The 16,152-nt window shown below is 37.9% G+C and overlaps 1 protein-coding gene across 2 annotated transcripts in view; it reads left to right on the top strand.

The window, feature by feature from the left end:
• The window catches only part of NBEA (neurobeachin), a 366,730-nt gene that overhangs the window by 37,529 nt on the left and 313,049 nt on the right, over positions 1-16,152 (top strand). For both annotated transcript variants that reach the window (XM_081197851.1, XM_081197850.1), the window contains exons 7-10: positions 1,709-1,828; positions 3,677-3,823; positions 7,071-7,268; positions 8,944-9,077. In XM_081197851.1, coding sequence (XP_081053977.1) covers positions 1,709-1,828; positions 3,677-3,823; positions 7,071-7,268; positions 8,944-9,077 — 599 coding nt within the window. The remainder of the gene's footprint in view (positions 1-1,708; positions 1,829-3,676; positions 3,824-7,070; positions 7,269-8,943; positions 9,078-16,152) is intronic.

Genomic DNA, 16,152 nt, shown 5'->3' with positions numbered 1-16,152 from the left:
AGCTAATTTGTTCTAATTATTAATTTTATTTTGAACTAATCTGGAAATGAAGCACTTCAGCAAATCAGTTGCACAATGTATGTAACAGGTTGTCAAAACAGACATTCCACATAATAAAATTTCTATGCATTTATTTTGGTCCTTTTTATAAGAGTTTCCTCTGCTTTCAATGTAAAAAGAAAATGGATTGGAACAGATGATTTTCAATAAAATAAAAAAAGGAAAGTCTGTAAATCCTATCTCATTCGGTTTAAGAGAGAGCTTGCTACAATCACAAATGTAGTGTGAATTGATAGTCAGGTTACCTGGTTACCATTGTTTGCAAGCATAAGGACTTGCCATAATGTCCTTCAACAAATGCTGCTGCTGCTTTAATTTCTGGAAGGCCTTCATTTCAAGGTGTTTTTCACCTTGACCTTCAGCACAGCTGGGAAGACATTTAACCTTAATTCTAGCTGTTCTACAGATAGGAAAATATAGATACTAGTATTCCTTCCTTCCAACTTGAATGCATAGTAGTGGTCAGGGTGTCTGTTGTATGCCTATATTTGCTGTTCAGTGACATTTCCAGTCTTCAAAAGAATGCAGGTAAAAAGTATTTAAAGGTGACATGTAACAGGATTACCGGAGTTCCATCGCTATTAGGATTATATTCTAATCTACTTTAAAATGCCAAAAATACATAGAATATAAAGCATATCATGAGGTTTAAATGAAATGCAGTATTTATTTCCCCCCAATAAAAAGATCTAAATTCCAAATAAATTAGCTTCCCTTTACAAACCCAGTAATTCAGCCATCATTCAGTGTGCTGCCTCTTGTAGAACTGCCTCTTATGGAAGAAAACAGTATGGCAATTCTTAACTTAAAATAGCAACATGTTCTTAAATAAACTAAGAGCTAAAGAGTTTTTGTGAACATGGAATGTGCATCACCAGGCGCCACAATATTTGACTGACCTTTGTAGCCATATTGTAAATTATGGGTTGTTGGGGTCCAGCCCCTTTTCTTACTGTTTTGACTTAAAATAAATAAGATGTGCATGCAAAGTATATGCTTATAAGACTCCAAGCACAACCAGTATTTTTATATATATTGGTATGAGTCCTACTGATTTAAGTAGATTGGGGGTGCCTTACTCCCAAGCATTGGGAAATTTGAAAAGAAAATCACTGGTGGTTAGGAGCATATATAAAGCTTATAATGTAAAAATACATACGCACGAGGAAAGTTTCATATATAGGTAATTGAGGCTAATTGTTACAGTAGCTAGGGTTCAAGTTTCTCTTTAAACAGACCCATTTAGGTGATTTAGTAGTAGTAGTAGTAGTCATAAATTAGTAGTCAGGTGGTTCATATCAAAAATAATTTTTGGAACTGCTGAACTTCAAGTTATGTTTGCCTTTTCTCATGGGGAACCTCTAGCTAAACGTGTAATCTAGAACCTGAAGTCTGTGAATTCTCAGTTTAGATTGTGTTTGTAGGTCATTTGTGTTTATATATTTCTTAATTTTTAATTTCTATGATAAATATAACTATAGCTAAAGATTTCAGTGTAACTGGAAACTTGTTTATTGCAGGACAGTTGCAATGCTCTTGTTTTTTTAAAGAAAACACTAATCTAATGTATTAGAATTAAAAGTGTGATATTTTAAAAATTGCAACATTGTTGATTCATGTTAATGGTGTGTTTTCCATTTCTTTCTAGTGGTACATGATTAGCATTGTACACATCTACAATCGTTGGAGAAACAGTGAAATTCGCTGTTATGTTAATGGTCAGCTTGTATCCTATGGTGACATGGCTTGGCATGTGAACACAAATGATGTATGTTTCTTCCCTTTATAGTATACCTGAATATATGCACAATACAATTCATAAATATATTTCTTTCCAGAAACTGCTATGAGAGGAATAAGGGACAATGATTGTTCCTCAGTCCAGGGTTCTCTCATTCTTCAAACAACTTACTTCAATTGAGTAAAGCCTTTTGGAGGCTCAGATTTCAATAGAATAGCATCACTGGAGAGAGGAAATTAAATGCTTTGTCTGGCACCATTTTTGCAGCCTAATTGCTATTTGCCACCCTTGTGTAAATGTACAAGGATCTGCATCTTTTTTCAACAGTGGAAAGGAAAATATTTGATTGTTACCTTGGTGGAAAATGTCGCAGGGACAGAAGGATTAAATACCCTTTCCCCACAATTATGGGTAGGGGCTGCAGCTGCTGAGATTTAGATACCCCTCTGTAGAGGTGAAAGACCTCTTAGAATAGACTGCTATCAGAGGCTGATGGATCCAATTGGTTTGCAGATAACTCTGGAGACTTTTCCAGCTAGCAAGTCTGGATACTTTGTCAAAACCCTAATCAATCTGTGAAACATGAAAATGACTTGGGAAGTTGGCACAAATGCCCTCTGAACCCCTTCTCCGACTGTGCCTTGCCCAAGCCTTAATGTGGCATACACCGGAGATGCAACGAAACAAGTTGGAAGATAGCTGAAATGCAAATGGAGGAAGATGCCAGACAAATACAATCGAACACAAATGTGTGTGCACATTGCTGAACTTACTTTGTGGCAGTGAAGGCAGTGAAGAACAGTTACTCTCTGCCACCATTGGAACCTTAGTGTCTTGTCCAGCAAAGCTTATGAGTCCTTTTATTTTCTTGCCCTAAGAAGGTGGTGAAACCCTCACTAGCCTACTATAATTTATTTGCAAGACATTTTGAGGATAATCTTGCTTATTATCCACAGGATCTTAGACTCTGCTATTGTAACAGGTGATGCTGGTTTTCAGAGCACTGTCAGGTCAGGTGTTAATGGACAAGTTCCAGTTGATAAAACTAGAGGACATGGACAAGGTGCTTGAATGGGTGTTGGTGAGCACTTGCATTATTGACCTTTGCCGCTGATGGCTGATAATATCTAGCTGGGACGAGACTGTTGGCTGAGCCCTGAAGGTAATTAATACTTTTCTGAGAGAGGTGCAGTGGTCCCAGACTGACTGAAAAGTATCAGTGAGGCCACTCTTTAAGAAACTCTTCTTGAACTCAGAATACTTGAACAGCTATTGGCTGGTTGAAATTGCCCCCTTCCTGTGCAAAGTACTTGAATGGGTAGGCAGTGACCAACTCCAGGCACTCTGGGATAAGACTAGTTGTCTAGATCCATTTCAGTGAGGGGTCACACCCAGTATTGACACGTGATACCACTTTGGTTTCCATGTATGGTGACAGATGTCTGGAGAAGCATAGTGGGATTGTGTTGCTCTTGATCTCTTGGTAGCTTTTTATACCATTGAACATGATATTCTAAGCAGAGGATTCAAATTGGATGCACTGTTTGCAGTACTTTTGCTCCACTTGGATGATCATCTCCATAAAATGGTGCTTAGGAAATGAAGTTTTGCCCCATAGAGCCTCTAATGTGGGGCTTTTTTGTCTTATTCCTCATGCTCTTGAAAATGCTGAGTGAGGTTATCTGGAGTCTGGGATATGTTATCAATAAGCAGTGAGGATGGATTCATTGTTGAAAAAATAATACAATGCATTTATGTGGGGAAATGAAAAGCTTTTACATGACTGATTCTTAAAACATTGTATCTTTTTTACTTTGCCTGTCTTAAACCGCATTTTATTGTTCATTTTTCTAAATATTTACATTTTTAATACAGAGCTATGATAAATGTTTTCTGGGATCATCTGAAACTGCTGATGCAAATAGAGTGTTTTGTGGTCAACTTGGAGCAGTCTATGTATTCACCGAAGCTCTCAACCCAGCACAGATATTTGCAATACATCAGTTAGGACCAGGATATAAGGTAGTAGTTGTCATAATTTCAATTTAGAAAACAACTGCTAAAGTAAATGTATAATGCAATTGTATAGCTGCCTTAATGTTGTTTGAAATCCTTTTAATTCTCTTAAATTATAACTATGGCTTTATGTAAATGTGTGTGTGTGCACATTGATATCCAACCAATGCACCAAGCTAAATCAAATAGATATAAAGCAGAGCAGCAGAATATTGATAAAAAATATTGGGAGGTTAAGTGAAATTATATATACATCTGTATTGGTTTATTATGGTTCTAATCCTGCCTCTCCATTTGCCTGCTCAGGGTGGGTAAAAAAATCATGAATGAACAAAACAATTATAAGCACATCAATACACACCAAACACAAGAATCAGCAAATGGACATTGGCACTAATAATGTAGCAATTGGCCATTCTGAAATGGGTAATATTACTAATGGCTTTAGGTAACATTGTATCAGGCTTTGAAATGTATCTTGAATGCTTTTGCCAAATGTTTTGTCTTTGGCTGTCAAATGATTGCAAAAAATAATAACTGCAGCATGTGATACTAACAAAGTTGGTGACTGCAGAAGAGAAATATTTTGTATATTGCACTGTCAATTGACCAGAAAATGAAGTTCTGAATCAGCATACGTCTTACTGTAATAACTTTTTATCTTAAAAGTCTTGAATCCATTGAATAGTTCAACTTATTTTACACACCCAGATGAGCTTTGGATTTGTTCTTTTCTAGCAATCCTCCTTGCTTCCTGGCAAACTGTTTTGGAACCTGAAAGGGGTTTCAAAAATTGTTTGTCAAATGGCATGGAGTGTTAGCTATTCAAAGATTAAAAAGTAATAAATCACACTGGGCACCTGCAAGGCATTGGTCAGCTTAAAATAATCTCTAGATCCCAGCCAAATACATATATATTTAAAGTATAGCGCCTCCAGCTCTTTCAGAACTTTGCACAGTTTTTAGCAAATAGAGCTTGCTGTGTGTTCCATTTTGCTTAAAAAGAAAATAAATGTATCAATCAAAAGATACTGGCAGAATCTTCAATTTAGGATGGTATTAAATTCCCTAAGTATAAAAAAACCAAGTTCATATATTTTAATTTAACTTTCTAATACTTTATGTGCTTGGTTCTTGTTTTTCTTTTAAGTGTGTGCTATATTTCTTGGGCTAAGCAATCCAGTTATGCTGTGGAGGTGTGTGAAATATATAATTGACATCATAGCCTAAAGACGAGGGGTGGAAAACCCGAGTCCTCCGAAAGTTGTTGGCCCCCAGTTCCTATCAGCCCCAGCCAGCATGGCTAATGGTGAGGTTTTATGGAAGTTGTGCTCCAGCAACTTCTGTGGGCTACAGTTCCCTATCTCTGATTATACACATTCAGTCCAGAAGGAGAGAAGGAAATTCCAGAGAACCTCTGCATACATATTCCTTGGAGTATTATGCATCTGCAAACATTTTATGACAGTACTTGTGCAATTCTTCTAAATTAGAATGGGCTTAATAACAATTACACTTAAAACAACAACAATGAGCAAACTGCAAAGTTAAATCGTGCATTTAAATGGGTTCTTTCAGTACTGGGGTTAAATATTGTTTAAGGAGGAAACAAGTTCAGGAAGCAATTAATTCAATGGCTGGTGATGTGATTCTGAGAGCCAGAAGCTGTGTCTGTTTAGCTTTTCTTTTTTTTAAAAAAAAGCAACACCAAGTAAGATATTAACAAAAATTAAAGGCAAAATTCTGAAATCAGCTGCCCATGTGGGAGTAAGCTAGTGGAACTTACATTGGAGTGGACAAGTTTAGAATTGACTTGGGGTGTGCAGGCGGAGGAGAGGAGAGGCACAGGTTGAAATCCTTGTGTTGACTGGATGGTTACTTAACACTGCATTGAATAAAAGCCTAGCTTTTAACAAAACAACCAAATCCACAAGTAAATTTAAAATATTTTGACTGTGCTACAAAGAGAATAATTTAGTTCTTTATAAAGTAAAATTATAAACTTGGTGGATTAGGAAAATGCTGTGGACATAGAAAAAGCCTTACTAAAATCAAGATATACTATCTCGTGATATTCTCATGAGAAAGCTGGTAAAATGTGGGTTGAACGAGGTAACTTGTAAGTGGATTTGTGGTTGATTGACCCAAAGAGTTCTCATTAATGGTTCTTCGTCATTGTGGAAAAAAGTGACAAGTGGGGTGCCACAGGGTTCTGTCCTGGGCCTGTTATTGTTCAATGTCCTTATAAATGACTTGGATGAAGGAATTGAGGGGATGCCCATCAAATTTGCAGATGACACCAAACTGGGAGGGGTAGGTAATGCTGCAGAAGACAGAATCAGAATTCAAAATGACCTTAACAGATTGGAGAACCAGATGCACAAATATAGGATGGGGAACACCTGGCTTACTAGCAGTACATGTGAAAAGGATCTAGAGGTCTTGGTGGACCGCAAGCTTAACATGAGTCAACAGTGTGATGCAGCAGCAAAAAAAAAAGCTAATGCTATTCTAGGCTGTATCAACAGAAGTATAGTGTCCAGAGCAAGGGAAGTAATAGTATCACCCTGATCTGCCTTAGTAAGACCACACTTGGATTACTGTGTCCAATTCTGACCACCACAATTTAAGAAGGATGTTGACAAGCTGGAACGGTGTAGAGGAGGGCAACCAAGATCATCTTAGTCTGGAAACTAAGACTTATGAGGAGCGCTTGCAGGAGCTGGGTATGTTTAGCCTGGAAAAGAGGAGACTGAAAGGAGATATGATAGTCATATTCAGATATCTCAAGGGCTGTCACATGGAGGAGGAAGCATGCTTGTTTTCTCCTGCTCTGGAAGGTAGGACTCAAACCAAAGGCTTCAGGTTGCAAGAAAGGAGATTCTGACTGAACTTTTGGAAAAGGAAGAGCTGTTCAGCAGTGGAACAGATTCCCACTAGAGGTAGTGGACTCTCCTTCCTTGGAGGTTTTTAAACAGAGGTTGGATACCCATCTGTTATGGATGCTTTAGCTGAGATTCCTGCATTGCAGGGGGTTGGACTAGATGACCCATGGCGTTCCTTCCAACTCTAAGATTCTATGATTCTATGTAATAAATATTTAACTGGAACATGTATAATTTATTCTGATTTAGTGATTGAAACTTGATGATTGAGAATATCATTACTGCTTTCCCCCCAACATTATGTAAGAACTACATTCTGTAATTTTGACAATAATTTTCTGCTTTAAAAATATTACTTTCATCCCCAGAGTACCTTCAAATTTAAATCTGAGAGTGATATCCATCTTGCTGAGCACCACAAGCAGGTTCTATATGATGGGAAACTTGCAAGCAGTATTGCCTTCACTTACAACGCTAAGGCTACTGATGCTCAGTTATGCCTTGAATCCTCACCAAAGGAAAATCCTTCCATTTTTGTACACTCCCCACATGCTCTTATGCTTCAGGTTTGTGTAAATCGATTGTTTCCATGTTTAATTAATACCCCATTAAGTGGTAAAGACTGCCAAGTTTTAAGTGAACATTTTCTGTGAACTGTTTGTACACTTTGGTTTCTCTTTCTGTTTAACCCTCTTAACCTCTGAATAGATTGTCCTAGATTTTGCAGTCATATCCTGAACACAGTATGGTAGAGGCGAGGGGGCCATATTTCAGTGGCAGAGAATGATTTAAATAATATTTTAAATAATATGTATATTATTTGTATATATGTTTCAGTAAAAAGCTTTTTGCTGTTATATTCTAGTGAAGTAGCACACAATGTGATACTTCATCGGGGTGAAACCATGTAGTCTTGCATTACCGTATTTACTTGAGTCTAATGCGCCATCAAATCTAATGCAAACCTCAATTTTCAGAACCTTGAAACCAAAAAAAGTATTTGCTAGTGAATGTAAATGTGCCATCAAATCTAATGCACACCTTAATTTTCACAACGTAATTTGGCCAAAAAAAGGTGAGCATTGGATTCAGGTAAATATGGTATATAACCATACAAAACCATTATCTCAAATACTTTAGTGACCATGTGTTAGGTTCTCAAATAGCAAGGATCATATCACCACCAACATCCTTTGTGTTATTTCAAGTTTGTATGAAGAGGTATGAAGTATATAACTTTTATAAAGTGTAGCCCAGTGTAGCCTTTATGTGATGCTGATCCTGGTTTCCATTAAGCATTTGCCATTACACAATTTCTTGTTTTTAAATTAGTAAATATTCTTATGATTGGATTACATACATGTTTTATTAAATCTGTATAATTATTCACTGAATATATTTTTGCTATTAACTAATGTTGTTCATAAAATGGTAATCTTAATTATGTATTTTAAATGAAAAAAGTGTGTGTGTGTATATATATATATGTGTGTGTGTGTATCTCTATCTATCTATCTATCTATCTATCTATCTATCATCTATCTATCTATCATCTATCTATCTATCTATCTATCTATCTATCATCTATCATCTATCTATCTATCTATCTATCTATCTATCTATCTATCATCTCTCTCTCTCTCTCTCTCTCTCTCTCTCTCTATCTCTCTATCTCTCTATCTCTCTATCTATCTATCTCTAACTATATGGACACAGTAAACATAATATATGATTAAATCTCTCCCCTTTAAATACAGTCATACCTTGGGTTGCGAACTCTGTGGGTTGTGCGTTTTTGGGTTGTGGACCGTGCCAAACCTGGAAGTACCAAAACAGGTTACTTCCAGGTTTCAGTGCTCACGCATGCGCAGAAACGCAAAATGACGTCATGCGCAGAAGCTTAGAATCATGTCATGTGCGCGCGCGGATGCGGCGCTGTGAGTTGCAAACGCTGCGGGTTGCGAATGTGCCTCCTGCACGGATCACGTTTGCAACCTGAGGTCTGACTGTAAATTAAACAGAAGTTTCTTCCAGGCAACCTCTTTACTGAGTATTCACCCTGATTTGTTTGTGGATAGGTTAGATGCCAATCATACAAATGTTAATTGTGGGGAGGAGGTAATGTGTGCTTTAAAGTTGAATCAACATATTATCATATATATAAATAGTGGTATTAGTGCTATAGTGACATGAAGATTAGTTTCAAATGTAACTGAGTTTTCTTTCCTTTTTTGAATGTAGGATGTGAAAGCAATTGTGACGCATTCGATCCACAGTGCAATTCATTCAATAGGAGGAATCCAAGTTCTTTTCCCTCTCTTTGCTCAGTTAGACAATCGGCAGTTACATGATAGTCAAGTGGAAACAACAGTCTGGTAAGTTTAATTTGTTATCAGCAAAGTCTATAGTCTGAGACTGAGGTAATTTTTGTATTATATCTAATGAATGTGCTGGAGTCTCTCTTCCCACTCTACCATGTTTCTTCCAACTCTGTTTCCCCATATAATTTATACTGTGATCTGTGAGGAGCAGTTTGTCACCATAAAATCTAAGGAAAGGGTTGGGGTGAGGGGAGGAGCGTGAAGTTTAAATTTTTTTTTATCAACCTATATGTATATGGGCTATTTTTTAAAGAAATCTGCATGAATCCTTCTGATATTTCCAGAATTGTGAATAATTTAATCTTTAGACATTGCCTATTTTGCTCTGTAAATGCCAACATCTGTCACTAAATGGTAGATAGAAGATTTGTTCTTGCCAGGGCATAGTGTGGTTTTTAAGAACTACTGGTGAATGCAAAAATGGAGTACTTGTTTTGTGCATTTGTCATATTGGCTACTAAATACTTTCTCAAGAATTGTGAATAAAATTTGTTGATCTCACTAAGTAGCACTCAGCTGAATTGTTAATTAGTGTTTAATGTAGTAACACCAACATTTGCTAAGTTTGATATTTTACCACAGTATTAACACCAGTAAGTGTATTGCTCAGTACTTCTCAGAATTGTTAAATAGAATTCTAGATGAGCCTTGGTGTGTATAAAGATTCTCAAAGTCAAACAAATGGGTATTGATATTAGTAGAATTGCCTCCCTTTGTAGTATTTTGGATTGTAAAAATGGTGTCCATCATTTTTAAAAGACAAAGGAAGTTTAGCCTTTATCTGCTAGCGAGGTTTGCTAAATGTTCCATTTTTGTTGTCTAGTTTGAACTTGCAGGAAGTAAATACTCACATGTACTCGGATGATGATAAAGAAGTACAAAAGGATAGAGGGAAATGCCACTCTAGTCCAATAGTTCACTTGAGCATCTACTACCAATCATCTTTCCCAGAAAATGAAAGAGCGGAGATCTGGTTTAAAGTCTGAAGCCTCCAGCTCTTTCTTCCATTTCATTATAGCTTTGATTTATTGGGAAGAAGAGATTCTGGTTGATTCTGTTTTGTCTCCGCTTAGTCAAACATGGATCGGCTTGAAGGAAGGTGGCTGCTAAGCCACCCACTTCCATGCCTGACAGATCATTACAACTGTTCCTTTCATCTCTTCATATTTATTGACCTTGGAGAGAGAGAACCAATACTGGCAAATCTCTCCATTCAGTTACCAAGTACTGTACCTAATGCTGATACTTTCACAGAATGAGATACCTTCAAAGTTAGTATCTCTCTTCCCTCAAGGATGAAGAGAACAGTGTGAAAAGAGGTGTCTTATTCAGTCTGCTGCTACTGCTTCAGTGAGCTGAGTAAAATCACTGCCAAGGTGTGAAGCAAAAAGCATAGAAACCTGAACCTTTAGGAGAAAAGACTAAATATATGGAGCAATTGACTCCGCTTTCCTTTCTTCGGGGTGATTTGCTTTAAAAAGTTTGCTTTGCAATAATCAGGCATTTGAAAGTATTCACAAAATGTATGGATCTTTTCGAGATCAACTTAACCTTACGTTACCTGCACTCAGGGCACCAACGCTTTTGACTGTAAATCTACTGAAGAGAAGATTTTGTACCTGTTTAGGGTGTGAGTCAGGCTAAGTTAAATATCAACTTAATTCTGTCCCATTGATTTAGTGAGATTTACCAGGAATCTACGCATTTGGGCTGGTCATCTAAAACCATGTCCACTATGATGCACGTCTGAAACATAGTGCAATCTCATTGTGTGAGAACTGGGTAGGATGATATTCTGGGTAGCACAAAAACAAGAAGCCCTGTCTCCAGCTGGGAGGTAGAGGAAGTGCACTGAGGGCTTTAACTCTGTATTTCTTTGAGTGTTTGTACTGTGGATACAAACTGATATACATCCAGTTCTGAGCTGGAGCAGGAAGGAAGAAACATACGGTACTTTGCCTCTGCAGTTATTGGGTGCTCAAAGCTCCAGGGTTCAGAGAGAAGCTGGGACACATCAATCAAATTTATTAGGCAACCAAGTGCAGGTTATAGCCAAAGGTGGGTGGAACCACCCAAGCAGTACAGTACAAAGGCATATATTCACAGAAATAAAAGTTCTTAAAAGGAACAGTTGTTGTCACATGCTTTCCTGTGTTGGGATAATTTTATAGCACCCTGGGGAAAATTATGCTCTCCAGAAGGGATGGGGATAAATGGATGATATGGATATCTGTTTGAGAGATTTCTACACCAAATACATTCCTTTAATTAGGAATGCTTTTGAAATGCTACAATATTTTCTCCCTAATAAAAGTGCTTTTAGGAGATTGTGTGCTATAACCAGAGAGCTGAAGAAACAGATTATCCTTTGAAATAGTAAAATTTTCCCTTCCAAAATTATTGAAAATATATTAATAAGAGAAGTGGGAGACAGAATGGTGCGGAACTGCTACGGAAACTAATAGACTAGAGTATTTATATTATAAATAGTACAATCCTGTGAACATTTGTTCAAAAGTTCTACCATGTTCAGTGGGGTGTACTCATTAGTAAGTATGAAAACATTCAGACTTTTATATGGACAAGATCTTTAGCAACTGCAAAAAATTAGTTCAGTGAACGCTGACATGGTGTGCTATCTCATGATCCTGCATCCCCTATTTTTTCCAATCTCTTTATGGTCCTCTGAATTATTGATTGTGCTCACTCTTTCCTGTTTGAGGCATTCCTTGATAACTTTGGCAGATCTGTTAAGACAGTTGAAATCTTCTTCCCTGTAATTTCCACCCATGGCTTCTAGCCCTACCCTCTGGAACAAGAGAGAACAACTCTGTTCCATCTTTTGTGTGACAGCTCTTCAGATATTTGAAGACTTCTGTACCTTTAATATTCTGCTGTCCTGGTTAAACATACCCAACTCCTTAAACCATTGGTTTCTAGACATCTCACTGTTGGTGTAATTTATAAAAATGGGTGAAATTGCACTAAGTGCTCTGGCCATGTCTTGAGGAGCCCATCTCTTACGTCTGGCTTCTGTTTAGAGAAAGCTGCGCTTGGTGGTTAGAAACAGTCCAAAGCTCATTTTTATTTTCACAGCCTTTCCTAGCATGATTACTTTACTCAGATTCCAAATCACTGAGGTATTTTTAATTGTGATTTGGACACTGTGCTCCTGTCAATGAAGCCTTAGTTTGCATTCATTTTAAAACACCTACTTCATATTACTGACTTGTGACAATTATGATCAACTAGGACACCTAGATATTTCCACATTCACTGATGCCAAACTTGATCTTCCCCACTACCTTTTACCTTTACCTCCCCATCATACATTTGTGCCTTTGATTCTTGATATCCAAATGCAGGACTTTACATTTTTCTTTGTTGAATTTCACCTTACGTGTCCACCTTACACGTCCATGCCCTCTTGATTCTTTCTTTTATGGTGTTTGTATCATTTGTAGCTTTGTATCATTTGCAGATTTGATAAGGATTCCATTGGCTTCTTTGTAGAAATAATTTTTAAAGATGTTGAACAGCACAGGGCCTAAGGCAGATTCTTGTGGCACTCCACTTGATATTTCCATCTAGGATAATGCTGAACTATTAATACACAGTTGTTGTGTACAGCTGTTCAACTAGTTGACTGTTCACCTAGCAGTAGTAGTATCTCGCTTGCGTTTACCAGCTTGTCAGCAAAGGACATAGAAACGTTTGTCAAATTATTGCTGACATAGTGATATACTATGTCTGCAGTGTTCCCATGATCTAGAAATTCTATTTTAAAAATATATGGTTGGTTTGATGTCATGTGAAAATTCCATATTATTTTTGAAGCTATTCATAGACCAATTGCTCAATAATTTGGAGTGAATAGAAAAACATTAGATTTTGAAAAAGGTAGTATCTCAAGGTTTTAGGTTGATACTGATTTTCTAGGTTCATTTCAGTCTGTTTGGTGGCCGGGTTTTAAACTATGCTAGATTTGAAATATTTACGCTTTGAATGGGACTATTTTCCTATTGGTTCTAAGGGATGCAGGTGGCACTGTGGTCTAAACCACTGAGCCTCTTGGGCTTGCCGATCAGAAGGCCAGTGGTTCGAGTCCCCACGACGGGGTGAGCTCCTGTTGCTCTGTCCCAGCTCCTGCCAACTTAGCAGTTAGAAAGTACACCTATGCAAGTAGCTAAATAGGTACCACTGTGGCAGGAAGATAAATGGCATTTCTGTGCATTCTGGTTTCTGTCATGGTGTTCCGTTGCACCAGAAGTGGTTTAGTCATGCTGGCCACATGAACCGGAAAGCTTGCCTGTGGACAAATGCCAGTTCCCTCGGCCTGAAGCGAGATGAGTGCTGCAACCCCATAGTCAACTTTGACTGGACTTAACCATCCAGGGGTCCTTTACCTTTTTACTTTTACCTATTGATTCTTCTGACTGTCAGTGGTTTTTGATTCAATCACTAGTAGTATCATTCTCCACTGTGTGTCTGGGACTTGGGGGCACTGTTATGGTGGCCTAATATAGGTTCCAAAAACTGCTGCTTGACACCAAGATCTCTGGCTTTATGGCATGACACAGGGTTTCATTGGGAGATAGATATTTTTAAAATATCTGCATGAAACTTTTCAAGTAGATTATCTGGACATTTGGAGTCTGATGTGATCAGTATGCTGATATTACCCAACTGTTTCTCTCCTTTCCATCTCAGACTAGAGAAGCCATGAAAGTTATGAACTGGTGTTTGAAATTGTTGATATACTGGCCACTTCCTATCACATAAGCCTGTGTACTCTCATTGATCATTTAGAGATCATCTGCCGTTTTGTTGGCAGCCACAAATGATAGGGGTCTCTCATTTGCTGCTTTTAGTCTTTAGAATTATTTGTTCAAGGAGATCCACTAGGCCACTGGCCTAGGGGTTTCTAATTGTTTGATTAATCTCAGAGCTAGAAGGGTTAGGCAGCATTTGCTGTTTATAAGAGAGGATTAGCAAATTAGCTGATGAATAGGTTGTTTTCCAAGTACAGGTAAACAGTCATAACTAAAATAACCTAGCCTTCAGTTAGCCTTCATGTATCAGTTCAGAGAAGGCAGCTAAGAGGTGGGGTGGGACTTGGAACATTTTGAAATTCAAATTCTGAGAGGAATGGTGGGGGTCATTACATTTCTTTTCCAAATGATCCACTTTTGATTAATAATAGATGACCAGTGTTGGAATCTTTACTAGGCGACATACAGTGTTTTGACATTTGCTATTTATGTATGAGTCTGAGATATCAAATATACCAAATACCAGCATAGTACAGTGGTGCCCCGCAAGACGAATGCCTCGCAAGATGGAAAACCCACTAGACGAAAGGGTTTTCCGTTTTTGAGCTGCTTCGCAAGACGAATTTCCCTATGGGCTTGCTTTGCAAGACGAAAATGTCTTGCAAGTTTTCCGATTTTTTTTTGCTTCCCCCCCTTTTTCTAAGCCGCTAAGCTGCTAATAGCCTTTTAGCCGCTAATCCGCTAATCCTTTAATATCCGCTAAGCCTTTAATAGCTGCTAAACCGCTAATAGCGCTAATCCGCTAAGCCGCTAATAGGGTTGTTTCGCAAGACGAAAAAATCGCTAGATGAAGAGACTCGCGGAACGGATTAATTTCGTCTTGTGAGGCACCACTGTATTAATTTATTTGGAATGTTGCTGTAGTTTTTCAGGTCTTGAATAATTGTTATTTTACTTCTCTGAGTGTTGGAGGGACGATGATTTACTAATTTATATACCACTTAATGCCAAAAAAGAGTTCCAGCTAAGGTTATAATCCTAATCCCATTTACTTCAGAGTAAGGCCATCATATTAAATAAGGTTTACTTCTGAGTGCATTGCATTGTTAGTCATGCTGAAATCAGTCATGCTGATTTCAATGGGTTTATACTGACTATCACCCCAAATTTGTAGGGAAAGACTAAGAACAAAAGATGCCCTCAATGTATTATTATGATGGTCAAGTTGCAAGGAGCACCACATTGCAAAAGCAGATAGATGCCAGTTTGTGCTGCATTGGAACTCAATGTTTATCACTAATGTTTTGTAACGGAATCATTGCTGTATACTAGAATCATAACTATCAGTCTATTGGTCTTAACAAAGTGCATCAGAAGAACTGCCGATTAAAATCCAGAATTTCTTCAACTAGACATTTTATTCATACTATTTGGCGTATTTTCCAATATGTTGTTTACATGTAGTATAGATTGCGATCAGATTTCAAAATCACTTTCTTACTATAGAGTTGGATTTATGTAACAGAAATGTAAAGTCAAAGGTTGTCTCCCTAAACTATTATTATTTTGTTGATCTAATTAACTAGGAGTCTATTACAATCAGGGACAGCTCCATAGGTAGAACATGGCAGTAGATTTAGGACTTCATTAAAGTGTAAGTAGTTAGTTAGTTGTTATGGTTACTGTGACATTTGGAAATTCTGCCTCAGGTACCAAAAGATCCTTGTTAAGCCCTGGGCAGAACTGTTCCTAGTTCTGAATTTTTGTTTTTGTAATGAGCTAGCAAATTAGTAAGGACCACTTTATGCTGCTTTTTAAAAAAACAATGTAACATTGGTGAGTGCTGTAAGAATTCATCTTGAACTGTGTCCAAACTGTTATTTCCCCCAATAACTCTTCCTGCCAAAGAAGGTTAAATATACTTTTTGTTGACAACTAAACAGTATAATTTGTAACAACATTTGTTGTGAGTTGAGGACTCTTCCAGGAAGCAGAATGAGGCGCAGAGGCTGCCGTGGCTGCTTGAATGTGGCTAAACCCCGCCCCCAGGCCAAGCCTATTGGCTGGCCCGCTGCAGGGCTGGGTGGCAGCCGGGGAGATGATGCAGGGGGCCGAACATGCCCCCCTGCCAACGCGGGAATGGTTCCCACTCACAACACCTCCCCTCTGGGAAGAGGAGAGGCTTTCTCACCCAAGGAAAAATGTGAACATACTCTTCTTCTTCTCTGTTTTGGCAATCACTCGTAGCTGAGTAAGATTGTTCCATAAACACGGTTTTAACAACGAGTCTGTAAGTG

Source organism: Podarcis bocagei (genome assembly GCF_964188305.1).
Source record: "Podarcis bocagei genome assembly, chromosome: 6".
In the NCBI taxonomy this organism is placed as follows: Eukaryota; Metazoa; Chordata; class Lepidosauria; order Squamata; family Lacertidae; genus Podarcis; species Podarcis bocagei.
This window is presented reverse-complemented; position numbering and strand designations above follow the sequence as displayed.